General features: G+C 48.5%; 1 protein-coding gene across 1 annotated transcript; it reads right to left on the bottom strand.

Annotated features, from left to right (window-relative positions):
- Positions 1-38: 38 nt before the first annotated feature.
- On the bottom strand, positions 39-17,479 carry LOC119107323 (tudor domain-containing protein 3). The gene is made up of 15 exons (XM_037230747.1): positions 17,430-17,479; positions 8,483-8,533; positions 7,703-7,757; positions 7,431-7,512; positions 5,386-5,514; positions 4,881-5,054; positions 4,179-4,292; positions 3,632-3,748; positions 2,716-2,829; positions 2,114-2,231; positions 1,483-1,493; positions 1,114-1,167; positions 600-713; positions 88-181; positions 39-46 (listed from the first exon to the last, which is right to left on the bottom strand). The coding sequence occupies exons 1-15, from the start codon at positions 17,440-17,442 to the stop codon at positions 39-41; spliced, it is 1,248 nt and encodes a 415-aa protein (XP_037086642.1). The 5' UTR covers positions 17,443-17,479.
- Between the last annotated feature and the right edge of the window lie 7,433 nt (positions 17,480-24,912).

Below are 24,912 nucleotides of genomic sequence, written 5' to 3'. Positions count from 1 at the left end.
CGCCGCCGCCGCCGCCGCTGCCGCCGCGCGGCGCCGCACTATAGCCCTGCACGTCCCGCGCCTCACGCATGCCTCCGCTCCGGCCACCGTGACTGAAGAGGGCAGATGTCTCCTCTGGCTCCTCGTCGTAGGTGGGCCGCGAGAGGGGCTGGCGGGCCGGCTCCTCCTTCGCCTCCGACTCCTGGCGGCGGCGGCGGACGGGCGTGACGCGGCGCGGACCACATGGCGCGCGTCCACGGTGCCACATGGCGCGCGTCCACGGTGCCACATGGCGCGCGTCCCTCCGCGCGGGTGTCGCGCATTCCCGCACATCCACACTACGCCCCCCTACCGTAACCCGTGAACAAAGTCAATGATTCGGCATGACGTAACGACCGGTCGTTAACTGATGGCCTGCAAAGTAAAAACGTACAATTTGACCGACGTCTGATCTCGCTCTCAACCGCCTACCAGAGATCACGTCGCAGCCAACAGTTTAAACACCTTGTAACGTTTTGAACTGTAGACAAACCGTGAACACACGCAAACTGCCGCAAACAAACGTCCAACTGGTGAAGCACGCGCCTGACACACCAAGCATCGCGCCACATGGTACTCACAAAGCCCAGAGGTCGCATATTAGACAGGTGCACCTCCTCGTAGTGTTCGCCGTAGTCGACGAAATTCACCACACAGGTCTGGTCGCCCTCAGATATCACACAAGCCAGGTACATCTGTGGATGGCAGTGGCGGTGAGGAAGCGGTGCCCATGGCGTTGGATACCATAGCTCCATAGATCGTCACGAGGGGCGAAATCTGGCCAATCGTGTCAGCCAGGCATCACAAAACGCTAATATGCATCATGATACGCACATTATCCCGCTGGTAGCTAGCGAAAATTCGCCTCCACACACTAATTGTGCGTTTTCTTTGCACTTGAGTACTATCCCAGGGCACTTTCAAGGTTTTGATCGCGTAGGCTGACCGACTCGCTTGAGCAAACATATGGCAGCATACCAAAAACGAGAAAACAGAACAGCTACAACGCAAACTAGTGGTGTCGACATGAAAAGAAACCCCGCCCCCTCAGTCACGGGCACCGCCACCCGGAACACCATCATCACCTCCACACACCTGTCCGTCCTCCCAGTACTTCGCGAGGCACATCTCCTCTTCCGAGTACCGGTGCTGAGACGAGGAGGCGACCGCCGGCTGGGACCGAGCCTGGCGCTCGCCGGTGGGCGCCGGTTCGGCGGCCGTCTGTTGCGGCAGTTCCGGCCACTGTTGCCGGTCGTCCGAGCGGCCACCGGCGCCCCCCGGTCCGCCGCCGCCGCCCTGGCGCCGCTCACGCGCCCGACGGCCCTCCACGAACTCGTCAGAGCCGGTGGGGCGGACCGAATGCCGGCCGCCGCGGCCGCGCGATGAGCCGCCGTAGTTCAGCCGGCCGCCGCCGCCGCCGCTGTCAGGGAGCTGGCGGTCGGGTGGAGGCGCCCGATCACCCACCTCGGCAGGTGCTAGGGAGGGAGGGGTGCCATCAGGGCGGCGATAAGTGGGGCAGGTAAGGATAAAAGACAATGAGCAAGACACGCCAAAAGGGCTCAAAACGGGGGGGGGGGGGGGGGTCAAAAGCTTCAAAACAGCGGTGGCAAGCAGACACTATGGGGAGCCAATGACGGCATGCCTGGATTCGCACCAGGTCTAACTGATTCGATCAGCCTTTTATACCGGACGCAGCTACACAACTCAATGTAAAAAAAAAATGATTAGAACATATGGAAACTACACCCAACGAAAGCGCACGTGGTCCGATAACGGAGGTCTTAGACAAAAAAAACCGAGTCAAACCCGATATCAACACCCACCCGTCCGCATCCTCCAACCCCCCCCCCCCCCCCCTTGTCGCCTCAGGCCCGCCAACAACCTTTGCGGCTCTCAGCCACACGCGCCGTTAAATAACCTAACCACATTCGGCGCAACTCTAAGCGCCCGGCCGCCAGCGCCAACGTACCGCTCGGCGCGGTGCCGATCTTCAGGCCAACAAAGTCGAGCAGGGTGACGGGCTCGCAAGGCCGGCTGGACGGCTCCTCGTTCTCATCGAAGCGTCGGCGGCCGCGCCGGCCGTCGCCGCCGCTACGCGGCTCGCCGTCGTCGAACCGGCCGCCGCGGCCCCGGCCGCCGCCCCGCCCGCGGCCGCGGCCGCGGTCCGTGTCGCCGTCAGCGCCGTCGCGGCCCTCCTGGCGTGCGCGGAACCGCTGCCGATCGACATGCGCACAGGTCACGCCGATGGCGCGGATGAGGAACGGACGAAGTGGTGAATGACGCCGGTGTGAGTCACGAGCAGCTGGAGTTGCCAGTTACATCGGTTTAGCGGGCGAGTGGGCTTCTGCTAAGGCAAACATTCCCGCATGACAGTGCAAGCAGATGAACACGCAAAAGACACCTTTGTAACAGCATCATGCGAGCTGGAGCGGAGTCAGGGCAAACGCACGCTCTGTCAATAAATCAGTCGTTCTGTGCACTAGCATGGCCTTATTGGAAACATCTCAACTGGGCAATGTCATGACATGCCACGTGCACACACGGGCAGCCATGCGTAGAACCCCGTAGCACACTCCTAACGGCGGTCCGTCGCCAGAGCATAACAGAGGCGGCGGCGCGCCAGTTACGCTCGCGTCGCCGGGAGGCACCGGACGCGGCCCGGTCGGACCTCCGTTGAGCGGCGCCCGCCCACCTCACCTGCAGGTTATGCAGGGCACGACCCACGTCGTTGCAGGTGTACTTGAGCGCGGCCTCGGACTCCTCCTGGCTGAAGCCGGCACCCATCAGCGTCTGCAGGTTGCCGTCAGTCATCTGCGCCCGGCAGAGGGAAGGCACGATGGTGATTACGACGGCGGCGATGGCTGCCACGGTGGTCACGGTAGTGGCTGTGTGTTGGTTGCGGCGGTACTTCGGGTTCTGACGATGACGGTGGCTCGACGTACTAGTGATGGTGATCGCTTTGGCCATGACATTAATGCTGCTGTTGCTCTGCTCATCATGACAGCAGCGGCCCCGGCGCTGTCATAATGACGTCGATGACAGCAGTTGATGGCGGTAACGGCAGCGTTGACGGCGACACATCACGTGACGACCATGATGCCGGGGCTTGACGGTACATTGCCGGCTGAGCGTTCACACATGCAACGGCCGTAGCAGAGCGAGTGAAGCCCAAGCCAGGACGCGGCACACCTTGCACGAAGCAGCAGAGGCGACGCCGTGCGGCTGCACGGCGTCGTTTCATGAGCTTCTTGATATGCATACTAATCACAGAGTTATCACGCGAACGATGCTGGTGGCGGCTCGACAACGCGCAATGCACGCTGCCAATCAGCGGGTTCAGCGACTTATCACCGCTAACGAAAAACCGGGAAACACGGGACTCCCGGACCGCTCGGCTTGGCGTGCTGCTGACGTCAGTTGCCAGCCACCGATTTAAAAGTGATGCGCACATTTTTTGGAAAGCGTCGCCGGCCCTGCCTAACTCTTCGTATCTCCCAGCACGAGCGCTTGTGCAGGCCCGGTACCTACGGCCGTCAGCTTCTGCGGCTCCCTACAACGGCCGACGAGACCGGCCCTGCTCGGTCAGCCGCGTGCCGCAGGCGGCTGGCCTCACCTGTTTGGTGCCGCCGCCGAACTGTTTTCGGCCGACGTAGGCCAGCTGGGCGACCTGCGCGCGCCGCTGCGCCTCGAACTCGGCGTCCACCGGCACCTCCTCCCCGCCCGCCAGTGACTGACGGTCAGGTTAGGTCAGGTCAGGTCACGTCACGCCAAGTCGGCGGAGCACGCGCGCACGGCGCTGGGCTGCGCAGGTACTGGACAGCACGTGAAGTCTGTTCACAACCACCTGGCGTACTGTGGCACGGTAAGCCACGACGTGGTTTGATTTCAATGACCATAGGCATACAGAAAAAAAACATGACCAACGACCAACGTGTTTGCCAACATGTTCCAAGGCGGCTGTGGGCACCATATCACTCCTCGATTTGCTCTGACTGATGTAACACAGCTACCGAAAATGTGTGGCCAACGCAAGACCACGCAATTTCGTCAAACCAGCGAAGTCCACCAAGCTCGCCACCTCATAATGCACCGCCATGCGCCTTCCCTTCAACACATTGTCCCACGAGTCCCAGTCATCCCAGTGCCAGTAGTGAGCTCACCTTGAAGTTATGTTCGGCCTTGTGCGCCGTCGAGATGCTCTTGCCGAAGGGGACCCAGGGCGGCGGCCCGCCGGCAGCGCCGCTGGCTGGCCGCAGATCCTGAGACGCGAACGCCTGCTGGCACCATGCTCAGGTCAACCGCGACGCCTCGGCCAGCAGTGAGGAACAGGACGAGGAGTCGCCTGACAAACTCTCCCAAGGCCGAACCATACCGCGCACGTCTGACTGCAGTTTCACATTCGAATGAAATACAGTAAGCCGTACAATTCGTAATTCGCAAATTTCATACACACTTTGCGGGCTACTTATTGTGTTTCATTGAATTTGAAACCGCCGTTAAGAGTGTGCGATTTCATATTGATACAGATGCACCGTCTCGGATAGGCTCTGCTACAAAGGGGAGATTTGCCATGACTTGTAGGGTGTTCGGCGTACTTCAACCCGTTCCTCCCGAGCACTCAACTAATATTTTACCGCGACCTTGCATCGAGGAGTACGTGCAACAATGATCCAACACCCAGAGCTGAGCCCTTTCTCAGCAGCATCAAGTAGATTTGACTGGCCACAACACAAAGATATCGGCGCCTGTCTTGGCAACTTTTCACTGGCGCGTTGCCTCATGCGCTATCCTCACTCACGGCATTCCAGCCGGCGTGTTCATCTGAGCCCCTGCCTCTCGTGATCCAGGCGGCAGGTACTCGCCTTGGACATGAGCCACTTGTCCACCAGTAGCGGCACATGGCCGCCGAGCACATGCAGCGCCGCGTCCGACACCAGCAGAAACCCGCTGCACACAGGCACCGGCTGGCGAAGGCGCAGCTTCGTGCCCGGGGCGCTTTTCAGGCCGAGCCGGCTCCACTGACCCACCTCGAGCGCCTGCCGAGAGGTGGCCAGGGGCGGTGGTCAGGCTAGAATCAGCGGGAGGGTGGTCATGCTCAAAAGTCTCAGGCTGACTGGTCATGCTGACGTGGCTCTACTAAGGACTGTCACATGAAATACGCTGTACTAGCTGCCCCCCCCCCCCCCCCCCAGAGATCTTCATTTTCCTGCTGATACATTGCAGACTTTTCCGTGTAAATGTCGTACTGAGATTACAAAACAGCATCCAGTAAACAAAACATTTCTGCACATGCTCGTGAACCACCTATGCCCGAACCAAGACGGGACTGAACTACACAGAAGCTTGAGGTACCGAAACCATACTGACCGTTACCGTGCTGTTGCCGTCACTGAGTGTGACCCTGAGCAGCCGTGGCGCGCCCTGGCTCTCCTCATTTGCCTTGGGGGCCGAGACGTTTCGTACCTTCTGAATCTGGACAACGCCCTCGATCGAGACCTAACGGGCGATGTCGGAAGGTGAGCCCGCTGAATATTTCAGTGCAGAGTCATTTGGTGTACATTGCTACATCTTCTATTTCCTGCTCAGTATAATTATGTCATGTTTTATCTAATGTATGACATTATGATTCTCATATCCCGTGTAGTACGGAAAAGGTGACTAACGCGCGCTTGGGTGTGTGGGGGGTCAACTTGACCTCCCGAGGGCTTTTCCCGAATAGTTTCCGAACAGCGCGGCGTAGCCGCGCCAAATTTGCATAGCTGTATAAAATTGAATACCGAAACGTCTGCCATAAAAAAATGTTGACGCTTCTTGTAGGGTCGCTGACATATGACAGGTAAAAATATGGCCATGGTTTCAGCGAAGGCAATTTCTAGGGAATCGTTCAATCTGATCCAACAATGGAGTGTTGGAAGAAACCATACCCATAAATCTCTGAGATACTTTCTTAGGCAATACAACACTTGAATGAGCAAATACATTGACCTAGGGTCAGGCATGAAGGTCATTCCAAGGTCAAAACCAACCTGTTATATTACTCTAGGGCTTGCCATATGGGGTAGTTTGTGGAGCTCACTTCAAACTGATTGATATCAGGAACCACATTATACACCTTTCATTGACTTCCTAAGGGTCAGAATGGGTCACCGACCCAAAACGACCCAGATCAACATTTTGTTTTTAGGAACATATTGCCTAGTGTAATCTTTGGCACTTATAAAAATGAAAAACACAAAGCAGTCTTGCATGATTATGGTCACCATGACCTTAAAATAGCTAAGCAGTCACTGACCTTAAATGAGCATGTGACCTTTTGCTCAGAACAGTTATCTAGGTTCTAGGGGCCCTTTGAACACTAACCTGGAATTTGACCTTGTTTGACCTTATTTGACCCCAATGTCATGACCTAGAACCCTAAAAATTTGACCTATGTGAGTTCATGCACAGGTCAACACACCTTGTGAATTTGGTGTCTCTCACTTTTTTAGTTGCTGGGATCTCAGGAAGGTCAAAATGACCCCCCCCCCCCCCCCCACCTGAGCAAAGGGTATCCAACCAGCCACCTCAGTGCACATTAAGTATACAACTATGCAAAATGATCATGTTTATGGTCTGATCACTCCTGGAATGGGAATGTTATCATTGCAACATCACCATTGTAACACATGGAGGTTCAGAAGTCCTGGAGGTCAATCCACTGATTGTTGTGACAATGCCATTGCATGAGTTTGCACCACACAGACACTATTTGCATTGTCATGTTGCATAAAGCAACTCAGGTTTATGGCATACACTTAAGGAATCACAAAAGGCTTGTACTTAGATGCAATGGCATGTACCGTGGATGCAACTCATGTGAATAATCTCTCTTTCCATGGATGAATGGACTGAAGGCAAATAAGCTAAGCCAGAGCTATTTCCTCAGGAGATCAATTAAACTTTCAACAGCCACTCAGATGTATGTAATGGTGTTAAGCATCTGTACTGATGGCATGAAACATGTGTTCCAAAACCAAAGAATTACTTACAATATCATTCTTGTTCCAGTTCTCTGGGATATGACCCTTTCCATATTCCTTGAGGTCAGTCTGAAATAACTGAGATGTGACTATTTGGAAACTGTTGGGAGTAGTTTGGCAACAACTGACTCATATTCCTAGTTCATTAAGGATTTGTGGCCTTAACAACATTTCATATATCTAATAATCAAAAGGTTATACAACACAACACTGAAAGGGAACACAGACAAATGGTAGCATTGGAAATACTTGCATAACATAGAATCTTAGATCAGTTTTGGTCCCATAAAAGTGAGATTTAAGTCTGCTTCTTGCCAAGAAATAAATGTGGTGAACCAAGAAGATTTTAGTGGGATAGTACAAAACAGGCCTTGTGCAAAAAAAAGATCTTACATCCATGGCCACCTTTATCACTTCTGCCTCTGATAGCTTGTTTCCGCTGCAGAGCTTCTTAAGGCCATTGTCTGTCATGTACCTGCAAGAGCAAAATGTTGTGGGGCATGGAAATTGTTCATATTGTGCATTAGTGACTGACAATCAAAGGACAGCAAATCTGCATGGGTATCATTCAAATGTCACAGTCTTAGTATGACAACTAGGATGGAAGCCACTAAAAACTGGATCACATAAATCACAACAAAAAAGCTAGCCACCAAAGGCCATACCATCCTTGTTTTCCCAGCTTTTCTGTGTCAGCCATGTCTTTCCTGCTCTTGACACCTGTAATGCACAAGCATATTTACATTTCACACTCATGTACCAGTCCCACTATATTAACTTAAGGACAGCAGCAGCAGAAATTTCAGGGCATTCAGTTCATGACCAGCAGGTAGATGATTCCAATGATTATCCCTTTTGCAACAAGTGCCAAGCATGCCATAAAGTTAGTTTGATTTAAGCTCACTCAAACTAGTCTTCAAATTATGTTTTGCAGTAAACTGTCATCACAAGAAATATTCATTTACACTTACTACTACTAATAAACTACCAAATATTAACTTCCCCAGATGCACATTTGAAATGTGCATACAAGACTGAAAATGTTTGAGCATGGTCATAAGCACAGCCTTGAATGTCAAGTACTGTACATCAATCAATCAATACAATCAATACAGTACATCAATCAAATGATTGATTTATATTGTTTAGCCTGTGCTTCCAATTACATTGCACATTCATGTATCCATGCTGTCAGTGCAAAATACTCTGGGGTTGTGTCCTACTTTGCAGAACATTTGACCCACTGATTGGTCTCATGCACCCAAAAAAATGGAGGAACACCGCACATTGGGTGCATACAGTGCCCCCCCCCCCCCCCACAAAAAACTCCATATTGAATGATTTATACTTTATACTGAAATGATAAAAACCAAGAGCTCTGGGTCAAAGAAGACATGTAATATTGGCTATAACCATGACAAGGTGGCATATTTTTACTTGGGTACCTGCATTGCCGACGGTGGGGAGAGAGCTACGCTGGCTGCAGGGTTCCCGTACTGCCGTGATGGAGAAATGCGGTTAGGTATCAGCCGACGTAGTGACGTCACTGAAAATGGGTTTGCAACGATCGGGGTTCTTTTGGGCCGACTGAAGGCTGCAAGGCATTTGCTAGCGATATGATGTCACTGGTATTGGACTGGATATGTGACGTCACTGGTTGTGAGGCTTTAGGGCTCTTTGGGGTGCAATGAATGCCGTAAAGCATCACCTGACGATATGTCGTCGCTGGTATTCAATGAAACATCAGGCGCAACAGGCCTTATTCCATCTTTACCTTTCGTACCTGTCTGCTGCAAGCATTTGCGTGCCGAATAAAAGCTTGACCGAATCACCTGAATGTGTGACGTCACTAATCATCACTTGACAAGAGTGCACTTAGGCCCCACGGCCGCGGTGTATCATGTTCCGTGAAATATCACCGGGTATCGCGACGTCACTGATATTCGACTAAATATTGGTCGCAACAGGTCATGCTTCATTTTTACCTTCGTACCTGTCTACTGCAAGTACTGGCGTGATGAATAAAAGCTACCAAATCACGTGAGTGTGTGACGTGACTGGTCATGCATTTTTAAGGACCTTTGGGGGCCAACTGAGGGCCGTAAAGCATAACCTAATGATGTGACGTCACTGGCATTCGACTGTGTGATGTCACTTGTGATCAGATTTTACGGCCTCTTTTGGGCCGACGAAAGGTTTTACGACATTAACTGAAGATGTGACGTCACTGGTATCCGAATACAATTCAGGCGGGACAGTCCATGCTCCATCTTTACCTTTGGTACCTGCCCATTGCAAGCATTTGAATGCTGAAGGAAGGTTCTGCCGAATTACCTGAGTGTGTAACGTCACTAACCATTAATTTGTATAGACTGTTTTGAACCCACCGTAAGCCATACCACATCAGCTGACCATATGACGTCACCGGTTTTCGTCTAGATGTCATGCGCGACAGACCATGCTCTATCTTTGCCTTTCGTACCTGTTTACTGCAAGCATTCGCGTGCTTTATCAAGGTGATGCTGAACCATCTGAGTGCGTGACGTCACTGGTCATGAGTTTATACAGGTTCACTTGGGCAGCCCAATGCAACAAAGCATCATATCCTGTGAAGCATCGCGGGATGATATGACGTCACTGGTATTCGACTCAACATCAAGCGCAACAGGCCATGTTCCATCTTTACCTTTCGTACCTGTCTACTGCAAGCATTCGTGTGTTATATCACGTCATTGGTTAAGAGTTCTTACGGGCTCTTTTCAACCCCCTACATGGTATAATGCTTCAGCTGACGATATGATGTCACTGGTGTTCGACCTAACATCAGGCACAACATGTCATGTTCCATCTTTGCCTTTCGCACCTGTTAAAGTATTGGCGAGCCTAATGATTGCTCTGCCGAATCACCTGAGTGCGTCGTCATGAGTTTTTACAGGCTATTGTTGGCCGAGTGAAAGCCATAAGGCATCATCTAACGATATGTCGTCACTGGTAATCCACTAAGTGTGTGACGCCATTGGTCATGAGTTTTAAGGCCATTAGGCATCAGGTAACGATATGACGTCACTGGTATTCAATTAAGTAACAGATACAATATGCCATGTTTCATCTTTACCTTCCGCACCTCTCTACTGCAAGTATTCGCGCGCCACATAAAGGCTCTGCCCAATCACCTGAGCGTGTGGTGTGACTGGTTATGAGTTTACGCGGGTTTACTCGGGCTGACTGAAGGACATTGAGCATCATCTGGCGATGTGACGTCACTGGTATTCAACTTAACACCAGGCGCGACAGGCCATGTTCGTCTTTACCTTTCGTACCTGTCTATTGTAAGCATTGACATGCTTAAGGAAAACTCTGTGAAATCTCCTGAGTGTGTAATGTCACTGGTCATGGGTTTTTTACGGGCTGCTTTTTTGTACCTATAAGGTACAAGACATCAGTTGACGAAACGACATCACTGGTATTTGACTTAATCTCAGGCGCAACAGGCCATGTTCCATCTTTGCCTTTCGCACCTCTATGCTGCAAGTATTCGCGCGCTACATAAAGGCTCTGCCGAATCACCTGAGCATGTGGTGTAACTGGTCATGAGTTTACGCGGGCTTACTCGGGCTGACTGAAGGACATCAAGCATCGCCTGAACATATGACGTCACTGATATTCGGGCTGTGGCCCAGACTTATGGCCGCTAGGCGGCGCCCTTGATTATTATTTAGCCATCAGGGCATTCCAGACCGTAGCTGCTCAGGGGCGCATCCTGTGATGTAGGGCGGAATAGCTTTGCATATACGTCGGTTTTTGGGCTGGGATCCCCTTTGTTTTGTGTTAACGTTTGTTCAAAATTTTAGTCGTTGAAACAGCCCGCTGCGTTTGAAGTTGTTACTTAATGGTGCGCACAATAAAATTAGTGTGCTTAACTATGGTGCATCTCCCACCTCTGCTGCGGAATTTCGTAACCATAGGTGGCCAAGCGACCTCCTACCAACTGATGATCAGTGACGTCACATACTCAGGTGATTCGGCGGAGCCTTCATATAGCACGCGAATATTTGCAGCAGCCAGGTACGAAAGGCAAATATGGAACATGACCCGTTGCGCCTGATGTTTAGTCGAGCACCAGTAACGTTATGTCGTCAGCTGATGCATTATAACCTATAATGGGTTCAAAAGAGCCCGTAAAAAACTCGTGACCAGTGACGTCACACACTCAGGAGATTCGACGGAGCATTCATTCAGCACGTCAATACCTTTAATAGACAGGTACGAAAGGTAAAGAAAGTACGTGGCATGTTGGACCTGATGTTAAGTCGAATAACAGTGGCGACATATCATCCTATGATGCTTCACGGGAGGTGTTGCTTTGTGGCCTTGGGCGGCCCAAGTGAAGCCGTATAAACTCATGACCAGCGACGTCACCCACTCAGATGATTCGTCTGGAGTTTAGTCGATTACCAGTGACGTCATGTCGTCAGCTGATGCCTGATGTCCTTCAGTCAGCCCGAGTAAACCTGCACAAACTCATGACCAGTTACACCACACGCTCAGGCGAATCGACAGAGCCTTTTTGTAGCGCACGAATTTTTTTTTCTACGCCGTTACCCAAGAACAGGTAACCAGGAGTGCCCCTCCCTCAATCCCAGCGACGCAGTAAACCGTACGTTAACACCAGAAAACATAAAATCAAGTCGCGGCACTCCCAGCTAGGAAGATCAAACAAACTTAAAAAAACAGGCGAGGAGGTGGAGCAGACCCGAGGGAATTGTGCTATGTGAGAGGGAGGGAAAAATCATAGATGAAAAGGCTTAAAGTAGTCATTAGCCAAAATCAGCTAATGACAGCCCGCTACAACCGCCCAATAATCTACAACCACTCAATTCCCGGTGTTAGTAAGGGTTATACAGTCACAAGTCGGAGGGGGCAATTACCTGGTCATTTTTGTGCTGGGTTTTGGGCTGGATTTCCAGGGAGTCCACCCAGCTAAGCAGAGCTTGTTGCTGGGAGAACTTCCGGAGCCAGCGCCATTAATTTGGGTATATGTGCATGACTTTATATCAGAAATTGATTATGAAACATGAAGGAGGTCAAATATGAAGTGCGTTGGATATGTACAGCACAAGGATGGCAATGTCTTCAAATATGTTTGTTACGTTAATATGTGTTCACGAAATGCTTGCGGATGATGTTCTTAACGATGGTTTTCGATACAGGGATATCAGATATTCTTGGAAAATATGGAACCATAATGTCGTTCCACAGCTTAGGGCCAAGGCAAGATGCTGTAAATAGTCTATAATTACGATAAGAGAAAGGTTGTTCTAAATATTTTGCTCGCCTCATATCCATGTCATTGGATTCGTAGAGATTGTAAATTAAATCGAATGATGCAGGGAGCTGTGAAGTTAAAAATTTGTGCACCACAATTAACATTTGAGATTTAGCAATATCCGATAGTTTCAAAATTTTGTATCGTTCAAAGATTGGCTCTGAGCTTTGCGGAGGATACACATTTTCTATAAGACGCACAGCCCTTTTTTGCAAAATTACCAATCGATCTAGTTGAGAAGCATAATTTATGCCCCAAACCAAGCAGCAGTAATTTAGGTAAGGAAGAATCAAAGTGTTATAGAGTAGATGTGACGTTGTTTTATCAATAAAGTACCTAACCCTACTTATTATTCCAATAGCTCTGCTTACTATGCTTGCAACAAAATTAGTGTGGCTTGTAAACTTAAGAGATTTGTCAATGATTACACCAAGGTATTTAATTTCTTTTTTCTCTTCAATAGGTGAATTATTAATTTGCACATTTAGTCGGAAATGCAAAGAAAGGGTTGTGTAATGCTGTGTGAATGTTTTTGATACGTTCAGGGAGAGAAAATTAGCAGCAAACCAAGAAGTCATTAGAAGCAAAAGCGTACTGACATTGTTTTGAAGCTCGACAATACTATTATTTTTGAAAACAATCGCAGTATCATCAGCATAAGACAGACAAATAATGTTACTGCTTAATTTAGGTAGGTCATTTATGTACATTAAAAAGAGGATTGGGCCGAGAATGGATCCTCGGGGTACCCCCATTGTTACGTTTTTGATTGTTGATAGATCATTCCTGATTTTTACACATTGAGTTCTGCCAGACAAATATGAAGAAATGATTTCATGAGATTTTCGTCGAATACCATATTTAGTAAGTTTACGTAGAAAAAGGCTAATGTTTACAGTGTCAAAGGCTTTTTTCAGATCTAAATACAAACCTAACACATATTCCCCATTTTCAAAAGCCTTTGTAATAGTTTCCTGCAGAAGAAGAATTGGCATGTAAGTACTTTTGTTCTTCTGAAATCCGAACTGATTTTGGTGAATTAGCTGGTTTTGGTTTAGATGAAGGACGAGTCTATTATATTTAAGTTTTTCAAGAATTTTGGACATAAACGGCAAAATACTGATAGGTCTGTAATTATCTACAAGTTGCGAGTCCCCACTTTTAAAGATGGGTTTAATCACGGCCCTTTTGAAAATGCTTGGAAATATCCCCGAGGACAAACAGCTGTTGAAAATATGGAGAATTGGTGTGATTATAACCTTATAAGATAACTTGAATATTTTTGAACTAATATTGTCGACTCCAGCTCCGACGTTGTTTAGCCCATCGATGAGAAGAATTAATTCCTGTTCATTAGTGGGGGGCAGATCCATTTCATTTTCGACATTTGTGATGAGCTGGAGGGGGTCGAAAGATGATTTAGGCATCTCGTCTTTTAACTGTTGTCCAATCTCGCTGAAGAAGAGGTTAAATGATTCAGCGATATCCGGATCGTCTGTGATAATTTTGTTATTAGTACCAATAACCCTGGTTGGATCTGCATCCTTTTTTTGTTTTGAATTGATGAGAGTGTGTAATGTTTTCCATGTTTCCTTGGAATTCCCAGAATATTTACTGAATTCGTTACTGTAGTATTTCTTTTTGGCTAGCCTAAGAGATGTAGTTAGAATGTTGCGGTAGCAAGTGTATGTTGCAATATTGTGGGGACTGGGGTTCTTCAATTTCTGTTCAAATAACTTGATTTTACGTGTAATTGATAGAAGAGGTGCAGGTGACACCCATGGTTTGCGTGAGCTGGTCTTTCTAGAAATGTGCCTTGTGTGAGAAAACCTGGTGATCCCAGCATTGTAAATATACACAATTTGATTTGCAATAGCATCAGGTTCTGGCTCATTTTCAATATCAACCAGATGGTCAACAAGGAATTGTTTAAATTCTTCCAGCCTTCTGTAATCAAATGTGGTAATGGGTGTTCGAACATCAGGTGAGTGTGGGTGTGAGGCATAGTTCGTGGAAGCAAAAATAGGGAAATGATCAGACAAATCATGAAGGAGAATGCCTGTATGCATCACTTTTAACAAGTCATTGCAAAATATGTTATCTAGAAGAGTGCATGATGGATAGCAAGACCGAGTTGTCCTGGATATTGTAGGAAAGAAGCCATTTGAACACATGTTGGTGAAAAATGCATGCACATTAGGATTGATATCAAGTGAGAACAGATCAAAGTTGAAATCACCAGTAATAAATGTAACTTTGTTCATTTTATTAAGCCAAATTAGGCATTGCTCTAGCTCTGAGTTGAAGTGGTGTTTGTCAGTGTTGGGTGACCTATAAATTTGGCAAATGATAATATTAGCATTATCACAGAGTAGTTCAGCACAAACCACTTCAGCTGTAGAGAAAACTGGGTTCCAAAGTTGTATAGGATGAAGATGATCAGCAATGTATACTGCTGATCCACCACCTACCCCTTTTGATCTGCTGCAGTAGAAAGCTCGGTATCCAGGCAAGTCATAATGAGATTCCAAAGCTGGAGACAGCCATGTTTCAGATATAGAAAAAATGTTTCAGACAGCCATGTTTCAGATATAAAAAATATCGAGTACTTGCAGTAGGCAGGTGCGAAAGGTAAAGATGAAACATGGCTTATTGCAACTGATGTTAATTCGAATACAAATGACGCCACAACGTTAGCTGATGCCTAATGGCCTGAACTCGGCCAAAAAAGGCCCGTAAAAGCTCATGACCAGTGACGTCACACACTCAGTGGATTACCAGTGACGTCATTTCGTTAGCTGATGCCTTATGGCTTTCGCTCAGCCAAAAATAGTTGGTAAAAATTCATGACCAGTGACGTCGCACACTCAGGTGACTCGGCAGAGCCATCATTTAACGTACCAATACTTTACAGGTACGAAAGGCAAAGATGGAACATGACCTGTTACGCCTCATGTTAAGTCGAACACCATTGACATCATGTCGTCAACGGATGCATTTTCCCTATAGAGGGTTCCAAGGAGCCAGAAAAAACTCATGACCAGTAACGTTACACACCCAGGAGACTCGACAGAGCCTTCATTCAGCACGTCAATACTTGTAATAGACGGGTACGAAAGGTAAAGATAGAACATGGCCTGTCGCGCCTGATGTTAAGTCGGACACCAGTGACGTCATACCGTCAGCTGATGTATTATACCGTTTGGGGGTACAAAAGGTCCCGTAAAAAGCTCTTGACCAGTGACGTTACTTACTCAGGAGACTCGACAGAGCCTTCATTCAGCACGCCAATACTTCCAAGAGACAGGTACGAAAGGTAAAGATGGAACATGGCCCGTCGCGCCTGGAGTTTAGTCGAATACCAGTGACGTCATATCGCCAGCTGATGCTTGATGTCCTTCGGTCAGCCAGAGTAAACCCGCGTAAACTCATAACTAGTTACACCACTCGCTCAGGTAATTCGGCAGAGCCCCTATGTGTCGCGCGAATACTTGCAGTAGATAGGCGCGAAAGGTACAGACGAAACATGGCTTAGGTAGAGCATGGCCTGTTGTGCATGATGTCTAGTCGAAACCCAGTGACATCATATCGTCAGCCTTGTGGCCCATAGTAGGTTCAAAAGAGTATCTAAATTAATGGTCAGTGACGTACAAACTCAGGTAATTTGGCAGAGCCTTCCACGGCAATGTTTGCAATGGACAGGTACCGAAGATAAAGGTGGAACATGGCCTGTCGCGCCCGAAGTTTATTCGAATACCAGTGACGTCACATCGTCAGTCAGTGCCGTATGACCTTTCGTCGGCCCAAAACAGGCCGTAAAATCTCATGACCAGCGACACGCACAGTCGAATGCCAGTGACGTCACATCGTTAGCTGATGCTTTATGGTCTTCAGTTGGCCGCAAAAAAATCCGCCAATACTTGCAGCAGACATATACGAAAGGTATAAATGGAGCATGACCTGTTGCCTGATGTTCAGCTAAATACCAGTGACGTCGTATCGCCAGCTGATGCCTTAAGGCATTTCGTCGGTCCTAAAGGGCCCGTGGAAACGTGTAGCAGTGACGTCGTTAGCTGACACCTTGCGGTCTTCAGTTGGACGAAAAGCACCGGTGGAACTCATGACCAGTGACGTCACACACTCAGGTGGTCCGGCAGCTTTCATCCAGCACGCCAATGCTTGCAGTAGACAGGTACAAAGGTAAAAATGAAGCACGGCCTGTTGCGCCCAGTATTTATTGGAATACCAGTGACATCACGCTATCCGGTGATACTTCGCGGACCATGACACACCGTGGTCGCGGGGCGTAAGTGCACTCGTATGAAGTGATGATTAGGGACGTCACGCATTGAGGTGATTCGGTCAAACCTTTGTGCGGCACGCAAATGCTTGCAGCAGACAGGTACGAAAAGTAAAGATGGAACGAGGCCGGTCGCGCCTGATGTTTAATCGAATACCAGTGACGACACATGGCCAGCTGATGCATTACGGCATTCAGTGGACCCAAAAGAGCCTTACAAACTCACGACCAGTGACGTCACATACCCAGCCGAATACCAGTGACACCATATCACAAGCAAAAGCCTTATGGCCTTCAGTCGGCCCGAAAGAACCCCGATCCCGATCGATGCAAAACCATTTTCAGTGACGTCACAATGTCAGCTGATGCCTCACAGCTTTCCCCCCGCACGACAATACTCGGAACCCGGCAGCTAGCGTAGCTCTTCCCTCCGTCGGCCATACAGGTACCAAAGTAAAAAATTACCGGGATGATTTACCGCCGGCATGAGGCCGAGCAAGGATTACGCTAAACCGGCTTATGCTGCCCGACACAAAGCAAGGGAGAGGGTATTTTGAAGTGACGTTACGTTAGCCTGGCCCATTTTTGTCCACCAAGATCATAGCAAGTAACGCAGACCGCAGCAATAGATATAATTGCGTCACAAGACACACATTCAGCACCCTTGAACGACAGGAGATCCCCCTCACCAGCCCTTTCGCCACACCCGGGTGCCATCAGTCCCTTGTGTGGTGTCTGTGTCAACGGTGGCCCCGGCCCACCTGACCTGTCAGCGGCATGCGGGATGGTTGGATGCCGTGCCGGGCCGCTCCATCACAACAACGGGGAGAGCCGCCCCGGGCTCCGCCGTCCGGCACTACCTTGTAGTGCTGTGATGTTTTTTTTTTTTAGTTCTGGAAAGTCCTAACAAAAATCAGGACTCCTACCCAATAGGGAAAAACCTGCAATATTTGCCAAATTATGCAGGAAAACCCTTTTTAAATGAAATCATCCTGACCTGTACTGTGTAAAAACTCAAAGAGGAAAACCAGCAAATTAGGATAGGAATCACCAAGGAAAGAATGGAAGTGAATGGAAGCCGATTAGCGTTGCTGTAATTGATGTGCGATTGTCCTTATCGTTGGTGTACTGGACACACGGGGAGGAAGTGATTTATTGTGAGTGGGATGTCGCAGCGATGAAAGCGGAGGAATGCTCGAAAAGGTGGTAGTGGGTGATTTTGGTGCAACCGGTACGCAGTCTGGCAAGCAGCGCCTTGAGGCGAATATCTTGGTAAATTGTCGGCTAGTGCTGAAGTAAGGGTTTGATTACGTGCAGGCGGTGATGAGCGCGTTGATCCCACTCGGATTGGAGAAAGAGACAGAAATGTAAATTGATGACTGCTAGAATATCAGAAACGGGACAATGCAGATGGTAACGTTCCGGAAGCATGAGGCTTCGTTTTGCTTTGTCAGCAGTGCTGTTTCCATGAATATTTGCGTGACCAGGTATCCAGAGAAATATTACGTGAGTTTGTTGGGGGAGGGATCAGAACGTTCGTCGCTTGCCGTTTGAAGTTGGGTGGGATGAATTATGAAGAGTGATGAGAGCTTGTAACGACGAATGAGAGTCGGTGCATATCACTGCCCTTTGTAGGTTACCTTGCTTGATGTAGAGCAGGGCTTCCAGGATTGCTGTCAGTTCAACCGTATACGCAGTATTGTAATTTGACAGGCGGTTTGATTTTGGTATTATGATGTACGAAGGCAGCTCTTGTGCGGCCATAGCGTCGGGAGCCGTCAGCATAAATAAAGATGTGCTGGTCATGTTCTCCTTTAAACACAACGAAGAGTGCAAGCACTTCGGTTTCTGATAAGTTTTATTTTGTGTATTTATACAGAAAGATTTTGTTAGGTATACGGTCGCCCCAAAAGGGTCGCGGACTGGGAGTTGGGCTGCAGGGGATGCCCGGGAGATTAAGTGCCCGTTACGCTCGAATAAAGCGAGTGCGGATAGTTGGATGCTGGAGTCCGCGCTGGTAAGTGTGCGGTTTCGGCGGAGGTGTGCGAGGGTGTTGTATGTGAGGTTGCCAAAGCGCTGTGGCGCGTGCGTAAAATCTGAAACGTTGCAATTTTCGTCGGTGTGACAAGGAGGGGATATTCGTGCCCGCGGGCAGATCTGGGACCGGGGAGGTGCGAAGTGCACCAGTCACTATGCAGAGGGCTGCGTTCTGGATAGCCGCGCAGGTTTCGACTTCTTGTGAAGAAATATTATCAAAAGGAAAGCCGTTGCAGTCCAAGATCGGGCGTATCAGGAAGGTATAGAGGCGGAGGAGAGTGCGTCTGTCGGCGCCCCTATCCCGTCCTGCTATGCATTTCATTATGTTTAGTCGTCTGGCGCAGCGTTGCGTAAGGTCATCAAGATGAGCATTGCAAGACGACGATCTTACGTTATTCCACGGCTCTCACAAATGTGAACTAGAGTGACTATTTCACCATGAAGATAGGGGGGGGGGGAGGTTGAACATTGTTTTGCCTAGAAAAGGTAACTACAGCTGACTTAACGGGGGAAATCTGCAGTCCCCTCCGTGTACACCACACATATCATTTATAAGCTAATTGTATATAATGCAGTGCGTGATTGACATAAGCATGCGTATGCCACACGGCCAGGTTGTCCGCGTGAAGAAAATACCGAAAATGTGGAGAAATCTAATTAATATTATTGAAAACAGCCTTTATCATTACAAAGAACAAGGCTGGGGATTAGACACTGCCCTGAGGAAGACCGTGATCCTGCGCCGTGGGAGAAGAATAATTATGCTCTGTTTATCATAAGAAATAACGGAATTAAAGTGCTGCCAACGATTTTGTGCGTTTTTTTGCGCGTGGGTCATCATTCGAGTGTGCTGTAGCCCCAAAATTACCGGCATCATGACCGGCATCACTTTGCTGTTGCGGTAATATTTCACGCAGTGAAAAGTTTTTATATTGTTTTACCTGTGTAATTCATTGTCTTTTTATATCTCTTATATCTTTTAGCACCTACTTACCAATGAATGAAAAATCTAATCTAGCGTCTGGAAGGATTCTTTGGGGCACAAAGTAGTGAAATTGTTTATGATGTGTATCAACATTTTGTCGAAGACTGGGACATGAAGTTGAACGCGGGAGACGACGACGCCGTCCGGGAGAGTTCATTATTAAGAACAGCAGCTGTAACGGGCGTTGGAAAGACTGTAGTCTACCGCATACAACGTGAAGCCCAGAATGGTGCCAGACTGAAGTCGCCAAGCCGATCCCGACCAGCTGCAGCAAGACCAAGGGTGGATCTAGATCCGTTCGATGTTTGCGCAATGAGGAGAATGGTACACCAAATGTACATCGACGGAAAACATGTTACTCTGGACACCATCACGGATGCTCTTCACGAACAACTCGGCATCACCATGTCTAGATCCACTGCAAGAAAACACCTACTCGCGAACGGATTTAAGTACCGAAGGATCGACAAGCGCAAGATCCTGATCATCATAGATAATGCCTCATATTATTCCCGTTTATGCCAAAAAGTGCCAACTTCTAGCTGGCGTAAAGCGGAAATCCAGGAGTGGTTGCAGTAGGCAGGTGTGACCATCGACGAAGACATGCGGAAGGTGGAGCTGCTGGAGCTAGTCAAGTCCCAGAACCGGGAGAAGAAATATTTTCTGGACAACCTTGCTAGAGATCATGGACATCGGATCGTTCGTCTGCCGCCGTATCACTGCGACTTGAACCCGATAGAGTTAATGTGGGCACAGATGAAGCGCGTGATCAGACGGAGGAACTTGACGGGGCGAATGGAGGAGGTGGAACGGCTGGTGGAGGCAGGTGTCGCAGCTGTCTCTCCAGAGGACTGGAGTAAGTGCTGTGAGCACGTCAAAAGGCTGGAGCAGCAGTACTGGACGAATGACGGGCTGCTAGATCTCCCACCGGTTGTCGTAACAACCGATGATAGCAGCGACTCCGGCACCGGCTCCGGTAGCGACAACGATGAATGAGAACAGTATGACACATCGATCATGAGAAGTGTCTCCGTTTCGTTCTTTTGAACTGATTTCATAGCGTTTACGTGGATGTGGCATGAAGTTACGTGTGGAGTGTTTGAGCTGGATGCATTGTACATATATCTGCAGCTGACTGTTCAGCGTTTTATGGAATACCTCAATAAAACTGAGTGAATTAATTTTCTGTGTTTGGGATTTTCCCATGTTATTTATGAAACATCACCAGAGTGGAGCAATTACGGAATGAAAGTATACCATAACTTGCTTCGAAGGTAGGCAATGAATTTATGACATTTTTTTATTTAGAGAACAAATTTAGTAAAAACAATTGCCAACGAAAATAACCCCAGTGCCAATATATATATATATATATATATATATATATATATATATATATATATATATATATATATAACGCTGGTATGCTTTCAATCCGTAATTGCTCCACACTGGTGCTGTTTCATAAATAACATGGGAAAATCCCAAACACAGAAAATTAATTCACTCAGTTTTATTGAAGGTATTCCACAAAACGCTGAACATTCAGCTGCAGATATATGTGCAATGCATCCAGCTCAAACACTCCACACGTAACTGCATGGCGTGCGGTCACCATGGTACATATATATATATATATATATATATATATATATATATATATATATATATATATATATATATATTTCGACCAACCATATGAACATGAAGTTGCTGCAAGCAATGCAAGCATCCAAAACTGCTATTGCCTCGAGAGATCGGCAGTGCTGTCCTGCAGGCCTTCCGACCAGTTTTGTTGAGTTTGAAAAAAATTTAGCGTGATGCTCGTGACGAATTGATTGACCAGCTTTAATTACGTTCTTGCTTATGATAAACAGAGCATAGTTCCGCAACGCGCAGAAAACGTTTCATCAGTCAGGAAGTTTTTAATGAAAGCGGCGAGTCGGCCGTGAACTCAGATTTCATGCAGTTTACTGAGGAAGGCACTTCTATTCGCCTCGTCGAAGCGGCCTTTAAATCCATGAATAGTGTCACCGTGCCTGATTTAATCTGACACCCGAGCTGAATTGAATTTATAATGTGGACCAGGCTGATCGTCGTCAAGCGGCCGGGACGAAAGCGGTCCTGAAAAAAACGAAAAAAGGCAAATTAGGAACTAGGAACACCCTGATACGTCCGTTGACCATTTCTTTCAATATGTTAGAAGCACAGTTAGCAAGCGAGGTGGGGCGATAGCTCGAAGGGTTGGAGGGAAACTTAGAAGGTTCAAGTAAATAGATAAGTGTGCTGGAGCGTCATGAGGGAGAGAAGGATCCGTGAACTCATATTTCGTTAAAAACCGACAGGAGATTCGTGAGTCCAAGACATAGTCAAATTTTTAACACTCGCCCGGGAGGCCAGCTGGATACCCTTCGTGTGGGTGGGGGGTTGGGGGGGAGGGCGGAGTTTGACCCCTGAGATCTTAGGAACTAAGAGAGCTAGAGACACCAATTCACAGGGTGTGTTGACCTGCACGTGGGATCACTTAGATCAAAGTTTGACGTTCGTAGGTCACGACTTTTGGTTAGGTATGGTCAAACAAGGTCAAATTCCATGCTGGTCTCCAAAGGACCCCTGGAACCAAGGTAGCTGTTTTAAGCAAAAACTGACATGCCCATTTGAGGTCAGTGACCTTGTTTGACCTTTTGAAGGTCAAGGTGACCAAAATCACACAACTTTGCTTTGAGTTTTGCATTGGGATAAGCGATAAAGATTAAGCTAGGCAGTATGCTCCTAAGAACAAAATGTTGACCTGGGTCATTTTAGGTCAGTGATCTATTCTGACTGTCAAGAAATATACGGCAGGTGTATAATGTGGCTCCTGTTGTTACTAAACTCGCAAGGAGCACCAGAAACTACCCCATACAGCAAGCCTTAGAGTAATAAAACAGGCTGGTTTTGACGTTGGGGTGACCCTCATATCTGACCTTAGGTCAGTATAATTTGTTCATTCAATTGTTGTGTTCCTAAGAAAGTATCTCAGAACTGTATGCCTTTATATAGCTTTCCGTTGTTGGATCAGATCGAACGATTCCCTGAAATTGCCTTCGCTGAACCCATGGTCCGACTTTGACCTGCCCTAGGTCAACGAACTTACAACGTACATCTAAATTTCTGATGCCAGACGGTTCGCTATCCATTTATCTACATAGTGTGGCGTTGAGTATGTTAGTGATCTTTTGAAAATACTGTTCAGATGACGATACACGGGCGAGGTGTGCGGTAACTTTTCTGGCGACTTTGAATGGGATGCTGTAGTGTTGGCTGCTGACCAAAAGGTGCGGGGCTTTAATATGTGGCGTGCGTTTGTGGAACACCGAATCAGTGACCATATTGCAGAAAAGGGGGTAAAGCGATTAAACGTATTTGAAAATTACTCCCAGCTTTCCTGTATTGCGCGTTGAATGTTTATATCGGCTTGCAGTTTAGCTCTGCGAAACTCTTTTTCATGTGTCATGCAAGTGCAATTACGAAAGGCGCGCATATCCCGGTGTCGCAGGGCTACTACGTGCTGACACTTATCGTCCCACCAGGGCGCGTGTTTGTTCACTTAACCCAACTTTAGATCACTTCTGAACTAGTCATTACGACTTAAAAACTAAATAGCACAATTCCGGCGCACATTAACACCTGTCGCGAACACGAACGCGGATAGGTTACCCGACCCGTTCGTCCTTACAGCAACTGGCAGGTGGCAGCACTTCCTGGCGACGGGAAGGGGCGGAGCCTAAATCATGGTGCGGGCACCGCACGCCGAAGGCGTTTATACTAATGAATGTTTTGAAATTAGGACGGACAAGGAAGATAACAGTGAAGGCTACCAGGGCAATGTGTGATGAAATCTTAACAAGAATACCACCACCACATTGCCCCACAACGGCAAGAAACTAACGCAGAAACGGAGCAAAGCTGAAACACGAAACACGCACATTAAATCCTTATTGGGCGTTCTCCCGCCACAACACTCACTGACACCACTAAAGGATCAATCTCGCCGCTGGCCACCATTATTACGGACTTAAACATGTCTTCATCCATCTTTTCGGCCATGGGTTCCACCAATCATCCACCCGACGCCCACCCACCCACAGCTCAACTCCAAGTCTATTTCAACTCTGCTCCGCGTGCTTCCCCGCGCATTCGGCCCGTTACCGTGGCAGCCCGGCCCGGCAGGGCGTGCGGTCACCATGGTCATCGGAGTCAATCTTGGACCAGATGAGCGCCTCCCCACTAAACACTCGCCACTCCACGAACAAACATGAAATAGGAGCGCCGTAAATCCGATGTGGACCCGAAGGGCCGGCTAAAAGTCATTAAGGGGGCGCGGGTCGGATCCTCAGATACCTGCCAAAAGGTCTGTTGCACCGACTGGGCCCCGGCCTGGGCCTTGGAGCTAACTAACTACTAACAATCTTATACTCACGTTCAGTCGCCCTGACTTACCATCCGAGACACGTGTGGGATACGTCCGCGTAAAAGTTCGTCAGTTTTTGCCTAACCCCATGCGGTGCTATCAGTGCCAGCGATTTGGTCACAGGAAACCCAACTGCCGGAACCGCGCAGCGTGTGACAAATGTGGCCTTCGAGCACATGAGCGAAGACTGTACATCTGACAAAACCCCACCGTGTCAACTGTGGCAAGGACCAGGTTCCGCACATGTCGTACGACCGTACATGTCCAGCCTACGCCAAGGAGAAGGAAATCATATCAATCAAAGCTTCTAAAAACTATCCTTCCATGAGGCTCGAGAACTCTTAACGAGAGCCACCCAGAAATGTCGTACGCATCGAAAGTGAAAACTTCGTTGCCGCACACTAATGTGATCAAGGACATGACGGCTGTTCAATTTCTGGAACTTTTGAGGTCATTTGGCTTATCAGTTGTACCCTCAGCGCGCGCGCTGGACTCGCAGCCAGCACCGCAAGCGCCCTCCCCACCAACCGAGCAGTCGGTGGCCGCCGTGCTGCCGGCCTCTTCGGCACCAGTTGGATCGCCAACAAATAACGGCTGGACGATGGTTAGGCGTGGCTGCAGCCCTCGCGCGCCGTCCGGCATTCCTTCGTCTGAGAAACCACCGGTCTCCTTATCACAGACACCCCTCACCAGTGCCTGTGAACGTGTAGCAGAGACGATGGAGCGTCATGAAGCTGACAGGCGCGCCCGCGAAGCCAAGCGAGCGCGTCTGGT

The sequence above is a fragment of the Pollicipes pollicipes genome, unplaced genomic scaffold (genome assembly GCF_011947565.3).
Source record: "Pollicipes pollicipes isolate AB1234 unplaced genomic scaffold, Ppol_2.1 Scaffold_6686;HRSCAF=7923_pilon_pilon_pilon, whole genome shotgun sequence".
Classification (NCBI taxonomy): domain Eukaryota; kingdom Metazoa; phylum Arthropoda; class Thecostraca; order Pollicipedomorpha; family Pollicipedidae; genus Pollicipes; species Pollicipes pollicipes.
Note: the sequence above shows the minus strand (reverse complement) of the source record. Positions and strands in the feature narration are given on the sequence as shown.